The 19,832-nt window shown below is 46.8% G+C and overlaps 2 protein-coding genes across 2 annotated transcripts in view; one reads left to right on the top strand and one right to left on the bottom strand.

Annotated features, from left to right (window-relative positions):
- Positions 1 to 19,832, bottom strand: part of LOC142578929 (uncharacterized) — a 35,510-nt gene that overhangs the window by 4,785 nt on the left and 10,893 nt on the right. The gene's annotated exons all lie outside the window — the stretch shown is intronic.
- On the top strand, positions 5,734 to 8,144 carry LOC142578180 (mitochondrial fission 1 protein-like). The gene is made up of 2 exons (XM_075687582.1): positions 5,734 to 5,916; positions 7,866 to 8,144. Exons 1-2 carry the CDS (start codon positions 5,734 to 5,736, stop codon positions 8,142 to 8,144), a joined length of 462 nt encoding a protein of 153 aa, XP_075543697.1.

Here is a 19,832-nt window from a genome sequence, read left to right as displayed (position 1 = left end):
CCATTTCACGATATATATATATATATATATATATACACATATACATATAAGAACAGCAAAAGAAACATAACACTGTCCAAATTCAGAACAGGTTAGTGAATTGGCATCGGTCTACAACTTCAGATTGAGGTAACGTTGACAGACTCACTAGAAAACGCGTCATCGGTAACAACAGACTATCCCTCCTATTGCACTGTTGCATATTAGACATGTACAAAAGGTCCAGCTTGTAGGTCTAACGTAGGTCAGAGTCTATGCTGCAGTGGTTTGAAGACCTTCTGCAAGTAAATGTTTTTTTTTTTTTGACGCACAAACTCTGTCGGGCTGCGAAAGTTTCGAGCGCTGTATCACTCCATTTAAACACTTAGCGATATAGTCAGTACTGCTAGCACGATCACTCATTATGTAAAAATTGCCCATCAAAGTTGACCTCGAAAAAAAAGAAACGAGCTTCTCAGGTGCAGCCAATTGAGCAACGTTCTGCGGCAAAGGTGTGACTCCGTCACAAAGCAAGAAGACTCTTCCCTTGCTGTGTTACCTTCTCCCTTTTCATTCTAATCAACTCTGTCATTCCTCTAATTTATGATTAGCCCTGAGGTTCGCTGCACCTTTAACTACAACGCACTGCTTGCATCGCAGTGCCGTAGTTTCATCGCGAACAGGCATTGCTTGCAACACCAGTCTGTGACGAGAGTGTGTCGGTATGACACTGAATCCTCTATTAGACCGCTGTCGCAAGACTAGTTCATTCATAGCTCCCGAAATATGGCTCCCAGAGGCAAGCCCATCGGCAGGTACCTTACGACTATTTAAATAATGAATCAAATGGCAGAAACTCACTGTAAGAGACGAGTTCCGCGTCACAAACAACGAAAAGAAATGTTTCATCAGCGACAACGCACCAGTTCTAGTACTCAGCTTCAAAGGCAGCGCGCACAAGGAAATGTCCATCTGTTTGTCCACCTGTTGGACGCCTAGAACAACAAAAAAACGAAGTTTATAAAGGAGGAGGCGGCTTTCATCGTGTCCGTTTCTGCCCTGCGCGTGGTGTCGTCTTCTTTTCTTTCTTTTTCTCGACGAGCCATGTGGCTACAGTGTGACACAGCAGCAAAAGTATAGGAGTTCGCGAAATGGAATTAAGAGGAAACAGTGCACCAGAGCGAGAGACGACGAGATGAAGGGCGGAACACGCAGTGAGTGGATTCCACGAAATGGAATCCAGCGAGGAGGCCCAAGTCAAGCTTCATCTTTCCTGGCTAAGGTGGGTGTTGCAGCTGGCTACTTGCGGCCAGAAAGTGACGCCACTGCCCTCTCAAGCACTTTGGGCACCCAAGGTTGCCCAAGGACAGCACATATCCAGGAACAGTTAGTGCCCCGACAAAGAGCACAGACAGAAAGTAGGAGAGAGAGGGAGGTGGGGAGGGTGGTGCGGCGACTATGACAGGGCGGACCTCCGAGCAGAGAAGGAGCGAAATGGTAGCGGGTCGGTCCAGCAGAGGTCTTGCCGCCCATGCAGTCCCCCCTGGAATAATGCATCTGGGCCGCACCCTTACGAAATATTTGAGGAAGCCTGCATGTTTGATGGACCAAGTTGGAATAACGTCATTCGACACCGCCACCTAAACAAAGCCAAGTCGTCGAGCAGAGCCATGAGCCCTTTGTTTCCGGCGCGCCTCGTGCTCGCTGGGCTAACAACTTCGTCGTGACTTTGCTATCCTTTCAGCACGACACGGCAAGATTTTCCCGGTTGGTCAGTAGCGCATTTATACTTGTTTTCATAACAAAGGTCAACAGAAGCTATTACATATTGCGAGCTCATTCGCACAAGAGTTACCTTCTTTGAGTTGCCAATGCTTCAAAACTCTTAACTGTGCCACCTGTAGTCAGTAATCACCAAGTCGCGTGTTGTACAACTTTCAAGGAAACGCTTCGGCAGCTGCCTTTTACGACGCTTCGCATAACGTTTTGCGTACGTTCCAACAGCGACCACCGGCGTGTCTTTTACGTTCAGAGCTCGTGCTTAAAAGCTGCGCGCGGACTAACACGTCAACCTTTTTAACGTGTCATTTATTCACCCATTAATTTCAACGATGCGCCTTGTTATCGCGATTAACACTCACGTCATACAACGTTCGTCTCAGTTACTAAAATGGAGTAGAAAACATTTGCTGGTGTTAATCATGTTCGTCCTAGCAAGTACAAATGCGACAGAACCCTCGAATTGTTTTCCTCTTGCCTCCGAAAACAAGACACCTTGCGTCATGGGAGCAAATTTTTCGACTTTAGCAACACAATGTCCGCCCAGCTATACAATCTCTTTGCCCCCCTTTGTGAGGAATTCACGACTCTTAGCCCTGAAACCAACTCCTTAACTATGCTTGTGCATTACAGCGTTCGCACTGGTGAAGCGAAGTGTTGCTACGCCAGTGGACATATATATGTCCACAATCTGCCTCCCATCACATCCATATATGCATCCCATATATATATATAGCGTGTTTCTCGCGTCGACGCCAGCGAACTCAATTTGGCCGTTCTGCAGGGCGAACGCGAACTAACTTTCCCATCCCGCACCGGGTGCCCACACCTGCTTTTCCGTTCTGTTAGGATCAGTAAAGTCGCGGCAATTTCCCAGAGTCACGCGACGCCTTCACATGAACTACAATGAACTACGCTTCCTGGCACGGCGGGCGTGTATGCGGTGAAGCACGGCCCACTCCTTTCGCACTTTTGATGAATGAGACGGTGCGCTGGGTACACAAGGTGACGGTTTTATCCTGCACTGTTCTATTGTAAACAGGCGATACAAATTTGATTGTAGACCTAGGACAACGGGTGTATGACCGACAGAAAAAGATAAAGTGAGTGGGGAACAGGGAGGCCGTCGAGATCTAAGCGCTCGTGAAAAGGCAACGTGTTTGCCCACCTGGTTGCCTCATTGGTCAAACATTTCGTCTGACAGATCAATCACGAAGGCACACCTCGAATGATGGGCGCAATCAGGCGTTCATATTTCGCCTTGCATAGGCATTAGGCGATGCGGAAGCGCCATCTGCGTCAGCGTTTTGACCAGCCCTCTACTCCTCTCCGTTTTTCCCTAACCCTCCCCGTCGCATTCCTGCTCCAAAACTAACGGCGACTTCGTTTATTTTACACTTCTCTCACTTTAGTCAGTTCTCTAACACGGCGCCTCGGGCACCTCGTGTAGTGTCTTTTTCCCTTCGAACCTTCTTCCATCGCGATTTGAAATTCATTATTCGAGTAGAAAAGACGAGCTAGCGCCGGTAATTTTACCACAGCACCAGCCGCACGTGCAATAACGAGTAGCAGCCAAGCAGAAGCTGCGAAGGAATTTGAACAGTCCCCGACTCGAACAGACATTCCATTACTACCACGCTCCAGATGCAAAGAAGGGAGCACGAGCGCAGGGATATATTAAGGAGAATTCATTAAAAATAATTCAATAACACTTCCACCACTGCGTGTGGAATTCTCCGACAAGTTTAACTGTACGCCCATCCCCCCCTGTTTGCCCTGTAAGAATTTCAAGCGGACCTTCCCTTTCCTGTTTTTTTTTTTCATGTAAAATGCACTTCGAAACTCCTGCGCAGTGCTCCAAACGATGGGAAAGTAGTTCTGGTCGCTTTTGTTTCGTTTCAACTTCTATTTAATTCCAATCTTTTTCAATAGCAAATGGCCGCAAAGTTCCGTGGTTCTCAAACCTTCTGTAGTACTGGTCGCACGAAAAAGAAAAGAAGCAGAAGAGAGAGAGCGAGAGAGAGAGAGAGACAGCTGGTTGTGGACGTGCGGGAATAAAGTAGAGGAGAAAGACGAAGCTGAGTCAGATGCCGATTCGCAAGCCAGTGGGCTACCACGCCATCTGGCAGCCGCGAAGAGACGCGCTCGTCAGAGTGAAACACGTCTGGGGCTCGGGAGCCCTGTCGAGAAATCGAATAAAGTCCTTTTAAAGCCCGCCGAGACTCCGCGGAGTCTCAGCGGGAGCAGAACGGCTGCATCTAACCGAGTCGCCCGCGATTCCCCCGAGTCTCATTGGATTACCCGAACCTTAAGGGTCGTTAAAGTTTAATACTGCCACTCTTGCAACGCCGAGTCCTGGGACGTGTTTCCGCGCGTGTGTAGCTGTCTCTCTCTCTTTCTGGCTTTTATCGCTAGTTGCGAGCGAGAGTTGCTATTAATTCAGCAAAAAAGTGGGCGTCCAAAACGGGAAAGCTAGACTATATAGCGCGATTATTCGCTGTCACAAAACACGCACTGGCTCGATGATCATCGCTCGTGATAAGTCGCCGAAGTGCGTTCTAAGCCTCAGGGCCACTCGGCCAGTTGTCAATATTTGAGAGGCGGCGTTGAGGGCTCATTCGTTACGCCTACGCCGAATCGCCTACGTCGGCTGCAACGTAGCCCATGCAGTCAAGAAAGATAGGCCTGCGTTCATGCGTATATGTCGGAATGCGGATGGCGTTGCAAATGTGCATACCGTTGGCATGACATTCAATACCGACAAAATCAGTGAGTGTCGTACAAAGAGTGCAACACATCAGGCGACGTCCCTCAATGCCGGCTGCTTGCATAGGCACGGCGTCTGTTGAGTTCAACGTTTAATCAGATCTGCCGCTGATGTTGTCAGCGGCACTCTGCACCTTTTCTGACCCCAATCCTGCCTCCACTTTATCTCAACTCCAACGTGACTAAATTGTTTGTTTGCTTTCTTGTTTGTTTGTTCTTCCTCTCCTATTTCTATTGGCTTACGCTCCTTCTTTCTTTATCCGACCTTCTGACTCTCCAAGAAGTACCAGCCTATCTAATAGATTGCGATAGTCGCTCACAAGCTCCGGTCAAATGTGGGTACTATAGGAATACTGTGCTGGAGCTCTTTGGCCACGCCTGGCCCTTGCGTCATTAGAGGACATGCATTATCATCATCCCTCTAATTATAGTGAGGTCTTTATTTGAACAGTGAGGCAGACCGAGGTAAACTTAAGAGACGCCTGTCAACGCTGTTGCATTTAACTACACGTGACCAGAATAGCGGACTATGACACTGAGGAGTATTTCAATCATCCGTCGAGCAGTACGCGCGAAGGCTTCTGGTGTAATTATTTTCCTTGACTTAATATCCCCAATTATACTTACCCTCGAGGCTACGGCTCTGGGTTTCAGTCACAGGAGTGTAGGCCTTGACGTGTGATTTCATTTGTAACATAAGAGGATTGTCGCACTGTAATAACACTTAAATTTTTTTTTCTTCTTTCTGTAAAATTCCGATGCAAATGCTAAATTTATTTGGTCCATAATCAAAAGCTAGTTTTGTTTCTATCCCTTCATTTTCAACCTCCTCTTTCTTTCCATCATTTTGCTTGGCTGTCTTTCTTGTGGAATACAGGACAGAATACAGGCTTCTTATTCCTTATTTCTAAGTAAATATTAAGGCAGAAAATGATAATATATGGGTTTAATATTCCTATTATTATGCTACTACCGTTTGCCCACCCTCTCTCCATCGTTCTAGCGGGCCGCTTCTTCTTCAATCTTCCACTGTGGGTATGCGCCAACGTCCGGAATCGCCATCGCCATCGTTTTCCGCGCACATCCGGCCCGGCAGATGCTGTTCCACTAAGAGACGGCGCCAGCGAGCCAGCTTCCCACCAAGGTCGTGCAGCCGTGCATCGTGCAGCAGCAGCAGCCGGCGGCTGCAGCAACAGCAAAGGGCGAGCCATGTCTCGTCCCGCGCCGCCCGACTGCGAGAGGCTCTTGCACGCGTACGTGGACTCTGACGAGCTTCACCGCATCGAGATCTGCTACAACGAGCACTTGCACCACGGCCACATGCTGCCTTCCGTGCAGTACGACTACGGTCGCTGCCTCGTCTTCAGCCGCTTCCCGGCAGACATCATCAAGGTACACGCGCCTTCCTCTTTCCACCTAGGCTATGCAGGGTCGGCAAATGCCGCTAGCGCGTCCGAGCCTGGATGAATCCGAATGAATCGGTGTGGTATTAGCCTAAATCCGTATGAGCCGAAATGAGTTTCGATAGACGAGTCGGACGCTAATTAAGATCACGCGAGTAAAAGTGTGCGCGAGCGTGTAAACAGAGCGAGTCCCAACTGAAGAGCATTAGTCGTGAGTGAAACTGAGTTAGTTTTCTTCGTGTCATCGACGTATGTCCAAACAAGACACAATTTCACGGGATAATGGAGGCTTGAAGTGATCCACCGTGGTAGGAGAAGCAATGTCGCTGGAGCCAATGTTTCGGTAACGGGAACTGTCTCCGTCAGGGCAGCAGCTATGCAGGGTGTTTCTTTTTAGCTTCACCCATTGACGCGACAACGTTAAGGGGCCCCATGTCGCAGAAAATCCGGCGTCGGCGTCCCGCGGTGACAGTCTTTTCACGAATAACCAGTCCGAACCACGCATACACAACCACTCTTCTATCACCGAAGTTGTTGATACCTTGTCTTTCATTCTTTACAGTTATTCCTCGGAATTTTGAGAATGACAGCCCGCAACAAATGTAATGGAAAAAACAAGAAAAGCACCGACAGCGCATGCCTTTTATGTTAGATCTTCGCAGACTGAAATGTTAAATGCGCGAAACAATAACAGGAGATCGGCCCACGTAAGAGGTGGCGTTCCTACCAGACAACTCTCTTTCGTACAAAGCGCTCGCCGCCAGTGTTTCCCGGTAAGAATTACGGTTACGTAAGCTGCAGTTGCCGGGAAACATGAGAAGCAGTGCAGGGATCTTTGAATGCTATACCGCTCTACTTTTAAAGGCGAAGCTTAAGCATCCTCCAATTTTTTAACGATTGCCTATGGCACACAGCACAATTCCAACCTTTGATCTAAATTACTCGATGAGGTGGCCATTACTTCTACGAGAAATCGAAATGTTGTATTGAATAATTTAATTACGCTAATTCACTTTTTGAATTAATGACTTAGCGCCACATATTTCAATCTACGAATTAGAGCCGCCGAGTTCGCACGGCGTATCCACTTGGAGCGAATTCTCTGGACAGCACCAGTTCCGAGATATTAATTTTCAGTGTGTCCGACGAAATGCATTGGCGTTTCAGTTCCTTCTTTAGGAAGCCATTGTTTTATGCATTTAAGCACACGTATGCAAGAAAGAGACGACGAACTTTTCGGAAGTAAGGCATGCCTACTTGACGCTTTCGGTCAGAATACAATCTATATATATATATATATATATATATATATATATATATATATATATATATATATATATATATATATATATATATATATATATATATATATATATATATATATATATATATATATATATATATATAAGTACAACTCACGGTGGTCTGTTTCAGAGCTCCGTCAGTTGCATTAAGAGGCAGTTACTGAACAACGCAGTGAAATATAGTGAACGCGGTTTAAATCAACTCACGGATCTGGAACTTCAAAGAGATGCAACGTCATGATAGCGCATTTCTCTCACATTTATCGCTGCATTGCCACTGAATGTTCTTTCTTTATGTTTTTCTTGCCGGTTTTGTCCACTTTGGCGCTTTCCGGATGTGTAATAAAATTTGACATTTTGACTCGCGTACCATAGCCCGATAGTTTCTTGAAAAATTGACTACTGCGTTCCCCGTAGTGTTTTTTTGTTCTGAACAAACTGAGTAATAACGAAGCTACCGCGGAAACACCACTGCCTAAAATATCCGATGTGAAGCTGCGGCCTCACTGTCCAGCGTCTGTACACGCAGCCATCAGATCATTAGTAACAGATGTTCATTTCAGCATTGCTGGTGCGGGCTGTCAGTTGTAGACAATGCTTCTGAACACTGCCGTGCCACCCCGGCGCCTCGCAGGGCATCGTGCTCATGGAGCAGCTGATTCAGCTCGAGTACCGGCCCGTCGACTGCTGCTACATGACGGCGCTGGCGCACACGAAGCTTGGCAACTACAACACGGCGCTGCAGTTCGCCAAGATGATGCTGGTGAAGGACCCGCGCAACTGCCAGGGTGTCGAGCTACAGGAACTGATCCACCGCAAGGTGCTGCGCGAGTACCTGTTCCAAGTGGCCGTCGTCGGCGGCGTGGTGATCATGATCGGCGTGCTGATCTCCATGGTCGTGGCACGGCGCTGACACGGCGACTCCGACACGAACCTGGGCGTGGTCTCGACGGACACTGCAGCCGCCCGTTTTCTTGCAGACTGTCCACCGGGAACCTTGACGTTCAGCACAGCGTAGAGAACTTCGAGGCTGAAGCTCAGCGAGTCCGTTTCGAGGCGGGGGCTGGTTTTTGCGCGAACGTGGAGCGAGCTTGTTCGCTAGTGCGAGCTTTCTATAGTTCTCCATGCCACCCACAACGAGAATCGTTTACAAACATGACGCCAACGTTGCCAATGAGTTTCCATGAATTCTCCCTGTTTGTACCGCGTTGCTCTATCCCGTTCTGTCCTCTGTCGGACCTAGCTCGACGGCAAGAAAAAAAAAAATCTGCGTGTCAAACCCGGATTTACGGCAAGTGAAACAAGACCAAGAGAGTGTGTGTAGCGGGCCATGTCTTCAGGCTGCTATTGCAAAATGTCCTTGTCAGCTTCCTCACCGCAAATGCAGCTTTGCCTCTCGAAATGATAGCTAATGTAAAATTGGGAAAATCGGGAAAAGGATTGCGGAATCAATAAGCCAAGGCTCAGAAGGCGGGACCTGAGTTAAGAACTAAATTGTAGGTTTATTTTGCTACTTCGGGAATGATTCAGGGCGGCGGTCGCTGAGAGGACCCAATTTCTTTATGCATTATTGGATTTGGCCAGAACTGTAGTTCCCAAACAATTAACAAGATATTCTCCGCGGTACAATGACCCCTTGCTTACCGCCAGCATCGGTAGAAAGTTAGCAGTCATTCGGCAAACAGTCTGTTGCGGATTCGCCGTTCCCGCACTTTGTAAACTGCCCTATAGGCCTTCTTTATTCCAGTGAAAAGGGTGAAAAGAAAACCGTGGCAGTCGTTGCAAACATATCGCACAAGGTTTCCGTGTGATCACAGCCACTTGCGTCGTCATTTGGGGCAGTTCGTGAATGAGAACGATCATAACTTTTTGCGCTAGCGTCATTGCTTCCGCATAGGGCAAGCAAACTGTTCAACGAACACTGCGCCAGGCGACAATTCTTGGAAAAGTTCAGAAATTTTCGAGAAGTTCGTGTCTGCCGCATCCAAATGTTACAATATTACAATACTAAACTCAAAGGCGTCATTGTCTGATAGCATTTCTATCCCCTAAATACAAGGGTGTCCTTCCCGATAACGCAAAAGTGTTATTAACTTATGCTGTACTTAAGGTGACGCTGTTCTGGCAAAATACCCCTTCTCAAGACTGCAGTGACCTGTCAAGTTTCTGGTTAGATGGAACGGTATTCCAGCTGCGGAGCTCTATGTCACAGCTATAGCGTTACATATCACGTTTATTGCCAACTATGTCAACGAAAGTGTTTCCAGTACCTTTTGCGCAAGGGGTCACATTGTGTACCAAGTTTACCAGTCCTTTCTTTTCGGGAAATGGCAAGGCATTTACGCTTTTGCTACGCAGTGCTTAGCAACAAAACGCATGCACTGTCGTTATTCTGATTTTTTTTAGAACACCATGATATAGTCATAAATTTGCTAAACCAAGCTGCTTTAGGCGGATATTCAAGTAGGCTTTAAAGCTGAGGCAAGGTGTGCGTTTGTACTAGTATTCTATTCTCCCGCGCACTGTGATGCGCTCAACATTGCAGGAGCCCATACGACCGCCTCCTCCCCCCTTCCCCGCCTCTGAATTTTATACGTGTCTGGGACTTGTCTTTGACTAGGCGAGTACTTTAACCCCGAAAAGCAGCCAGGCATAAGAAACTTGGATCCTGATAACAAAAGACCTCTCGTGTCGAAATCTGGACATTATATTCAAGCTTTATCTAACGTTCTACCCGCTGTGCCAAAAACTTGAACACGTTGTGGAATGGTGAACATTATCGGCCTATTAACGCAACAAGATTGTGATGCTGGGCCCATTTTTGGTGCAGTTAGCCACGTAAACGACAAATTACAACTGCGAGCGATCCTCCTGGAATTACACACAAAAAAGGGCAGAGTAATATATTCAAAAGCAGTTTGCCGCCCCTAATCGGAACAACAAAGAATTACGCTGCCTTCATTGTCTCTGACAACTGACGGTTCCCGCTGTGTAACTTAATCGACACAGCCTGCTCCTATTTCATTTTGAAAGGGTCAAAAAAAGGAAAGGCTTTACAATGGGTCCGAAAAAGGTCTTGCTTGTGTTATCATGCCTCAAAGCTTTCTCGTTTCTTTGTTGCTATTTTATTTTATTTTTTGTCAGGTCATTGTACATAGTTCGTTCGCTCATCGGTCTCTCGCTGAAACTAGAAGCTTCTATTCAAAGCAAAATTCAAGCAAACTTCACGGCATTCACATTTTTCCTCTTTCACAGATGCGCTGCTTTGCTCCCGGTCTTTATTGGAACCAACGTTTTCTTTTTTTTTTTTTGTCTCTGCTCTTTACTAAATAGAAAGAAAAGCAATTCATCAAGAACTGACAACCTGCCTTACCAAAAACTGTTAAATGTTGCAGAGGTTAAGTGAGAGAAATATTTTAAGTCTCTTGTATTCGTTCCTTTGCTTCGACCACCCCAAGTTACCTCATGCTTTGTGCAAAAAGCAGGATGCGCGAGGTTTTTTAGTCACAAATAAAAGACAATACGGCAAAAATAATATATATATATATATATATATATATATATATATATATATATATATATATATATATATATATATATATATATATATATATATATATATATATATGTGTGTGTGTGTGTGTGTGTGTGTGTGTGTGTGTGTGTGTGTGTGTGTGTGTGTGTGTGTGTGTGTGTGTGTGTGTGTGTGTATATATATTTCTAGAGTGGATATTCCCAGAGTTTCTTACAATTACTAGAAGGAACACTGGCGCTGCAATCAATCAGCCGCCATGAGAACGAAAGGCAGTACATTAGTTTTTCTGATTTTTGTGATTGGGGCTTGAGCCGTTCTTGTGGCTTCGTTTATTACGCTTTCTCTGGGCCTAAATTGAACTAACTTTCAAAGCAATTCATACTTTTTGATGAAGATGCTAATAACGACTCTGCGAAGACGCGTTATCTATGCTAGCTGCAGTGATTCCGCTTGTCCATGCATCCGTGTCGTAATGATCTCAATGTCGGGCTTCTGTGCTAAAGGTCCTCTGTTCGAATCCTGCCGTCGGACAGTTTTAATAATGTCTATTTAAGTATTTATAACCCAGTACTTTCTTAAAGCCTTGCAAAGTCACGAGGCCATTTTGAAGTCATAAAGATGAAGTTTAGGTGATCCCCTCTCGTAATTATTGCATGGAACTCTGCAGACATTACCACAGGCATACCTCCGTTCAGCATTGTGGACAGCACGAACTCGAAGAAACGCCATCTACTACTAAAGAATTGAGCCACAAGCAGTTCTGTGGTCCGCGTGTAGTGTGAACATCTTCAAGAACCCGATGAAAGCGTGTCTAATCCGCGTGTCTGGCTGAAATTAGGCTCGTCGCAATCAACAATCGTTTGTTGTACCGTCAATAGGCAGGTTAGCACTGCCCCTAGATGCAGCTCTGAAGCGCCCGGCACAGGTCGGGTCGGGTTGGTTTGAGTCGGGTTGGTGGTTCAGAACGACGAACAAAGGAGCAAATGCCCCTTGACCTAGCATTAATTGTTTTTGACGAATCACGTAGATTTAGGCCCGCCAGAACCATTTTTGCATCACACGCTATCTGTACGGCGGCCGTCTCAACCAGACTTCTGACTCAATCCGCTTGAATTGGATTTATGTAAACCAACCTATTGATACTAGTTCAACGTGTCCTCAACATGTTAAACGCACTGCGAAAGCAGGTGGTACTGTTTGTTTAATTACGCCAAAGTTCTCCTTGATTCGAATGTCGCAGCGACATGACCGCCGGCACGCGACAGACGTGCGGTGTTTCATTACTGGAAGCCTTCGACTTCAGTAGCTTCGATTCAAACCAACGCAGACTATTTTGATGCCGTTAGATTAACCCCCTCGCGCGTCACGTTCGACCACTGTAGACTTTCTAATATCCTAACCATCATCTGATCCTCTGCAGCTCTGTCAGATGATATCCGTTACGGTGTGTGTCGTTTTCATTATCCACCACTGATCTCTTATAATCACCTCATATCGCGCCCAGATCTGTTTCCCCTTTTTATTTTTTTTTTTGCAGTCTCATCTACGCAGAATGCCGTGCATTATTTGTCTGACGAACATCCATTTGAATGTTCATTTGCATATAGCCATCGTCAGTTTATATACTGGCAATTCTAATTAATGTAAAATATAATTGATGTGTAATAAAAATTCAGGTCCACCAGCAAGCACTGTGCGCATTAATTAATTAATTGTCGTGTGTCTTTTACTTACGCCGCACAATATCTGCGCACAAGAGAAGGAACAAAATTTGCACGTGGAAATGTCAGGCCGCCCGGGCGGCCTTAAGGTGCAGCGCGCCCTCTCGGACATGGCGCAACAATCCCACACACGACACCTTAAACGTCCCGAACTGGTATACTTTGTAAGAGAACATGAGCAAATCCAAATGTGACAACCTAAGTTAAGAAACCTGCCTTATTAGTAACCGTCCGCGGGGTCGTTCTTAACGCCACGCTTTCCCTGAGTGCTAAACTTTCTGGCGCTTAATAAATGCCCGTTAATCGGGCTGTTTCTTCTGCCTGTTGCTCGGTCCTCCTCACGACGTTATTTTCTTAGGGCTAGAGAGCTAAGCACGCGTATACTGCCCAAAGCTGGAAGGCGCCCTAGGCTGTTTTGATTTAATCAAACAGAAGGCTTGTTTCTTTACAGATTTAATTTCCTCCTTACTCTCAGCAGGAGCCTAACGAAGCTACCGTGGCAGCAACCGCAGACGTCGTTCTAAGAACTCGCCCTTTGGATTTGCATCAGGGGTGGTGCGGCTGGTTGCTGAACAGCGACTGTCCTCTTGGAGGGAAGAAAAGGCGACGGCGAGGAAACAACAGCCATGCATCCTTTCTGTCTGCAGCCCCAAGAGAGCAGAAACTCGCTCTCTCCCAATGCTCGGCGAATGCTGATATACTCTTCGTTCCAACTTGCGATTTCTTTGTCACTGAGACTACTCGCCATTGCAGAGGCGAACCCGGCGCCGTAAATACAGTTTTCTCGGTGTGGTAATGTAAGTCGGTAAGTAGGGTAAGTCTAGGTAGGTCAACGACTTAGATTAAGTAGGCGCGAGCAGATTGAGTCGGAAGTGGCTCGCAGACAACCGGAACCGAACGTATTTGTGTGAGCATTCCTGGCTAGACGATATTTCTTCGCAAGCCCGCGCCGTTTCGAAAAAAACCGGAGCGCAGCAACACGGCGTCTTCGTTGCTGGCCCCGAAGTACCGGTGCCGCTCATTAGCGTGCACATGTCACCCTTACCATTTTCGCTGTTCTCGTCCTCTATATCTTTCTTTCCATATTTTTTTAATAACTGATCCGGATACGGGGAACCTGCCACATGATATGGATGATGGGTGAGATCACACATACACACGCGCATTGAATACGCGCACTCGAAGTAACCAAGTACGCACATAGTGTAAGTCAGTAAAAGGGTCCCGTCAAAGCCAAATCTTCCCGGAGGAAGAATCGGTTGAAGCACACTGGCTGGAAAAAGCACAGTGGCTAAGCGCATAGCGCTACCAGCATTTTTTTTTCCAAGTTCTAAGCCCGTCACGAAGAGCAGAGGACGACTCCCTGCCCCTTCCTCGCAAAATTTGTTGTTTCTGAATGGCCGCCACTTAACACCAACTTCTATAGAAGCTCAAATGCGAGCCTTGAGCGTCCCATAACCCCAACCCGCACCGTGCGGTGGATCGCACGCGTATACACAATACCTCGGCAGTCGCCACGGTGAAGTGACGATAAGCCGCGTGCCATTTCTGTTTAGAGTCCCGCGAGATTTGCGCCGCTTGCGAAGAGTCCTATCTCTACGCATCGCAGGTGAGCCGGCTGGCCATACCGCGTTGAGAATGGCCCACAGGAGGCGACAAGTGTGGCACCAGAGTGCATCTCGCGATCTGTGCTTTTCTGTTTCAGTTTGCTTCATCACGTTGTGCTTGCTTATTCTTCCAGCATGCTAGGGACCGTATAGTTTGTGACGATTCTTTTTTTTTTCTCTTTTAATTCTTATCGCCATTTTCATTGTCCCGCGCGTCTCCGCTAGCCCGAGATCATGACAACGAATAAACACATTTACGCAAGAAATCCTCACGCTAGACGTCTCTAGGTAGCAGGTGAGAGTCTTGGCAGCGGCGGCCTCGTTTCGAAGGAGGCGGAAGGCAAAAATTGTATGCGTGCCATACTTTGGGTGCACGTTAGAAATGTATAGGTGGTCAAAATTAGTCCGAAACTCTCAAATACTTCCTTTCTCAGAGTCCTAGCGGTGCTTTTAGACGCTGGAAGATCTTTAATATTCAACACTTAGCAGTGCATCAAATTTATAAGCACACGTAAGTAAATTAAGACGTCGTGTATCGTAAAATATGGTTAGCTGTGTGTGTAGTTAGGTTCAATGCAGACAAGGCAGTAATATGTCCACTTGTAACGTAACCTTTCCCCTGCAGTTCTGGGCGTCTCAGTCTCGCACATTAATGGGCCTAAAGCCTCGCAGTACTTTTTACCAGCATACTGATAACCGTAAGTGAAAGCCGCCTGTCCACTGTCTGCTCCTTTGCAGCGAACGTTTTCTCCCATGAAAAACATTCACTGCCAAGAGTGCAGCGCTATCACAGGTACGGATCGTGAAGAGAGCCCGTTAAGCGGTACGAATTTCGGGTATTCAGTTGTGTAAACCACTGTGTAGGCTATATAACGTTTTGCGCTGGCATGTGTACTCGTAGCCCAGTACCGCCCTCCCCATGAAAGAACGAATCGTTATAAAACTACAACCAAAAAGAAAAAAAAAACATTCATCAGTGAAAATGAAACTCTTTGGAAGCTCGCAGGGCCGCAGACGTGTGTGTCTAAAAAGGAGAAAAAGGCAAGACTACAAAGATGTCTGCTTTCTTATTATCGTTTTCTGTTCACCTTCTTTCTCTTTCTCTATTAGTTTATTCCTTCGTTCTGCGTGACGACCCGGCGTTGTAGCTAAACTGTACGGTTTGCTGCGGTAGTGAATGCGGTAGTTTCAACACCTGAAACCATTTAAACGTGCACATAGGTCTTACGTACACATTGCGCCCATCGAAACGCGGCCGCCGTCGGCGCCGCCGGAAATCGGACCTGCGCACTTGTGTTCAGCAGCAGAGTTAAAATATTGCGTTCGAGACTGTCATACAATAATTTTACGCTAATTCGACTAATTTCGGCACAAATTTGACAGAATGCCACAGCAACACGTGAGGATGTGGCCTAAGGAACTCAACGATTGTTTACGTGCTGTAGAAAGTGCGCCAGGCAGTACATAGAGCACACGGTGAAGTAGGAGTCGCATTAGCAATGTGCGGGTGCTATGTAAACCTAAAAGGAACGGCAAAGTTATGATCTTTCTGACAACCCCGCGGGCCACGTTGCCTCAATAACGGAATAAATAAATAAATAAATAAATAAATAAATAAATAAATAAATAAATATAACGACAAGTCGCATAAGTTAAGCACTCCGACGCTTTGTGAGTTGATAAAAAAAAAGGCGGGGGTAGTTACGTGTTCACATAAAACACACCGTCATTTAAACGTCATCTACAGCATATTTAAGGCACTCCTCGCGGCCTTATGGCTAAAAAGTTGCGTGGCATTCCGAACTCTGCTTTACGAAAGTCGAAGAACACGGTGATAAATGCTTTTCCGATAAGTAACTTTAGCTTGCGGTTATTTCTGTCCCGTGCAACTAACGCGATGTGCAAATAGCGGCAGTATTTCCTATAAAGAGCACCCGATCGTCATGCGGGCAATCTTTGATCTGCTTCCGTGAAGCATATAAGCGCAAAGGGCGGCAGCACCTTCGAGAGAAAATCAATCTAAATGCACCGCAGCGTGGTCATAATGTGGCGCTTATGGAAATTCACGCCAACGGCCCGGCTCGCGTGAGAATAGGTGCTTTTAGGGTAAGCGCTATTTTTTTTTCATTTCGCATCTACGTTTCGACACTGCATATCTTCTTGTGTGTATGGGAAGTTTTATCGCTGCCTAATGACCCAGTTTTAGCAACGATGAACCGAGCAAAAAAAAAAATTACTGTAGTCGAAGCGTCCTGCGTCGCCCCTTCGTGTTATCATATGATCCAAGGCGAGTTTGTAACGCATATGTGCCCGCCGCAAAGGCAATTAGCCAAAACCCGTGTGCGCTCCAGCCTTCCTTCTAAACTTAGCGTTAAGCGGCCTTTGAAGGAGACCGCTGGTCAAAGGCGAACGGCTCACAACGTTTACAAGCGTTAGCCGCGGAGCCGCCGAAGACCACGGCAAGCTAAGTAGAGCGCCCTATCTTTCTTCGCCTCGTTCGTGTAGTGCAACTGGGTAATCGGCTACAAACAAAAAAAAATGTGCCACGTCTGATAAAAGGCTGATGGGTTCAACACGTCCGACCCGGAGATGGTGCAGAGTTCAACAATGTTTCATTTGTTGTTGCTTAGCTGCCGTAAAGAGGACAACGTTTTTCTTCGTTCTTTTTTTAATGGCACTGGAACTTTTAATAAGCTCTACGTTCGCGAACGCTGCTCTCACAGTCCAAACTATTTTGTATACGCTCTTAAGCCACTGCCAAGATTGACGGAAGCTGACGTTCGGGTCAAGCTGCGAGCCTGGTAATGTGTCTTCAGCGTTCAAAACCTCTACTGGGTGGGGACGGCTCTCTCTTTTCCTTCGCTCGCTCTGCATAAGTGTATCTGTCTACCTCCTCTATCTACCTCTCTATCTCTTTCCCCAAAGCTCTCGAACCCCAGATTTGGAGCAATGCTAGGCCGTAAACTGGCTTACATTCCCTGCCCTCGTCAGGGCAGGTTAAACCAATATGTACGACCTTTTCCGATTATACGACGTATAGTACGGCCGTTGGGCGGCCGCAGAGCACTGGTTGTGTGTGAAATGTCGTTTTGCAAGGAGGGTTCGCAATCACAGAACTTATTTTCCTGGATGTTCCGTCCTTCAGTGGCCATCATCCACGTGGACGTTTCGTCATCATGTCGATCGCGGTCACGAGCGACTCGAACCCGAATGCCCTGGGGAAAAACGCTCTTACACGAAAAAAGCGAAATTTTGTGAACAAGGGCTCGGAATTTCTCTGGAACGCGAAAGCCCATGGATGGATCACGATGTCGTGGAGCTCAGACTTTATCAACGTCTTGCCGCTTCCTCCGGTCTCCTCTCGCTGTTCCAGCTACTCCGCTGGCCAGCAGCAGAGAGATCCTGCCACACTAACCATGCCTCAGCAATGAAGTCACGCTGTTGCATAAAATCTGGACAGGATCGGCATTCACCCCAGTGTGGCCTCCTTCGCGCCTATTCTCCCCCTTGCATAGACCGCAACGAAGCGGTCGACGTGGAGCGCTATATCTCACGGCGCCAGTGCTTCATTGCGAACAGGAAGTGAGTATCTGACCTACTGGAGAGAAGCACATTTTCTCATGCGTATCTTCGACATCTAGTGCTTAAGGAAGGACTGCGCACAGTGCAAAAAAGGGTTGTCGCATCTTCCAGCCTTTTAACGCGACTGTGGACTCATGGACGACTTATAGCGGACATTCTATTACGTACAGCGGCGCTCAGGAAGATCAACTGTCGGCACTGACTGCCAGGTTAGCACCACCTGTGGCAACAACACGACCGTGCACCACTACCAGCAGCTGCAAGTTTTCGGAAGCTGCATTCAGAACGGGCAGTTCGTGAAAATGGCAGTGAGCTAGCCCTGGCCTTCATAAAAGTTCATTCATAGGGTATAGAAAAAATCGCAGACGTTCTGTGACGTACTGAGAATATCTGTGGACACTCTGTGGACGTATGGCCTTGCATCCTTTGTTGACAAACGTGTATAGACTTTGTATGAGGTTAACTTTCCCAAAGTGAGTCACTATGAAAAAATCTGTACATTTTCCGCAAGATGTCTCGAAGTCTACGAACCACGGACTGTGGTTAGACCAAAGGAAATCGACTTGTTAACGACTTTTGTCTGTAGAAAGTATATAGGCTTTGTGTAGCCAGGAGAACGTGCCTATAATAGGCAAAATCAGTTTACTTGAAGTCTGTTGGTAGTCTATAAAGTATTCATGTTCTATAACGACCAACGACGAGTAATACGAGAGAGACCATGCTTAAAAAGAGTTCTTCTGAGCGCAGTCTTGTGAATACTGAATGTTATATTTCTGTCCTCTAGGCAAATCCGCAAGCAGTTGAAGTAAACTTGTGTTTAAAACATGCAGCAAGGTTATACGTAATCCCGACACACATTTCTCTCCTCAGACAAAGGGAACGAATCCAAAGGGACCTCAGGATAAATCACCCGTATTATTCACCGCGTAGGCGGAGACAATCAATGAGTGTTAGGACGAAGTAATCGGACTTCGACGCCGCTGAGCTCAAGGTGTAGTCATAGCCAGAGGGCACGCCAGACGAATCCCCGCAGTGACAATTCATGACACATTCCTTGAGAACAAATGCACGACGCCCGCCTGCTAGATAAGGCGCATAACTGGGTTATGGTGCAAACACACTCGTTAGAGCTATTTCATTTATGTCCCAAATACAAAGCGAACGGACGTTACAGCTTATATATTCACTAGACTCGCTCGTTGCTCCATTTCTGTTGTGTCTCCGGTTGCGCGCTGCATTTGGCAGCAGGGATGTCGTCACAAAGATAGCGTTATCTATGAATGAGCCACCACCGTCAGCGCAATCTTTTTCGTCGCACGGTCTGGCATCCCTCGAATGAGAAAAACTGGCTGTTAGCCTTATTGATACGATATGTTCAATCTTCGTTAGCCGCACCGAGCGTTCCGAGAAACTGCCAACCTTCTGACTTCGTTGCGCGATATAAACGTGCGTAATAAAACGGCGTGAGTGATAACGCAACACCCTTGTACCACTATCTCGACACAAAGGTGTTAGTTCTTTTCCGATACTCCTTCCTCCAAACACGATAATTCCTGACCTTTCGGAGCTATAGGAAAGATCGATTGCTCGGGCGTTGCATCGAGGGATCCTGCGTCAAGAGGGCCTCTTTTTCTGTGCTGACGTTATGGCCATTCATGAACCTTGTATACTCCACCCGGCAAGCTTGCCGCTTGACGTCGTCTGAAATCTGCAGCAAGTGTAGATTGTACGGATGTCCGGTAAATGACACGCAGTGGGCGTGGACGCGTCCAATAAAAAGGACGTCCTGGAAGCTTTTCTTTCTCTTTTTTTTTTCTCTATCAGCGCTTCCGCGCGGAAAGAAGCGTAAGAGTGGCTAATTCGAGAGCTTCGAAACTCCGGAAACTCCAAGCCAGTGCTGAATCAATTAAAGTTAATAACATCAATTACATGCTGCTCCGTGAACTCACTTAACATTCGTCACGCGTGAAGGTGCTTAGGGTGTGGTACGCCCCCAACCCCGGTAAAGTAGTACCTTCCTTGTTGGCTTACAACCATATTCTAAAAGATTTTGCGCAAGAAAAAAAATTTCGAACTTAAGCGAGTTTTCCTGCACTGAACTCATTCATTGCGACCTCAGCGGAATCTGACATCACCAGCTGCTAAAAATATTTATT

Source organism: Dermacentor variabilis, chromosome 4 (genome assembly GCF_050947875.1).
Source record: "Dermacentor variabilis isolate Ectoservices chromosome 4, ASM5094787v1, whole genome shotgun sequence".
Lineage (NCBI taxonomy): Eukaryota > Metazoa > Arthropoda > Arachnida > Ixodida > Ixodidae > Dermacentor > Dermacentor variabilis.
Note: the sequence above shows the minus strand (reverse complement) of the source record. Positions and strands in the feature narration are given on the sequence as shown.

Excerpts from the sequence above, each read along its gene's own strand:
- LOC142578180 (XM_075687582.1), top strand. The coding sequence starts at position 5,734 with ATGTCTCGTCCCGCGCCGCCCGACTGCGAGAGGCTCTTGCACGCGTAC. Across the intron at positions 5,917-7,865 it reads TCCCGGCAGACATCATCAAG|GGCATCGTGCTCATGGAGCA; the intron begins GTACACGCGCCT and ends GGCGCCTCGCAG.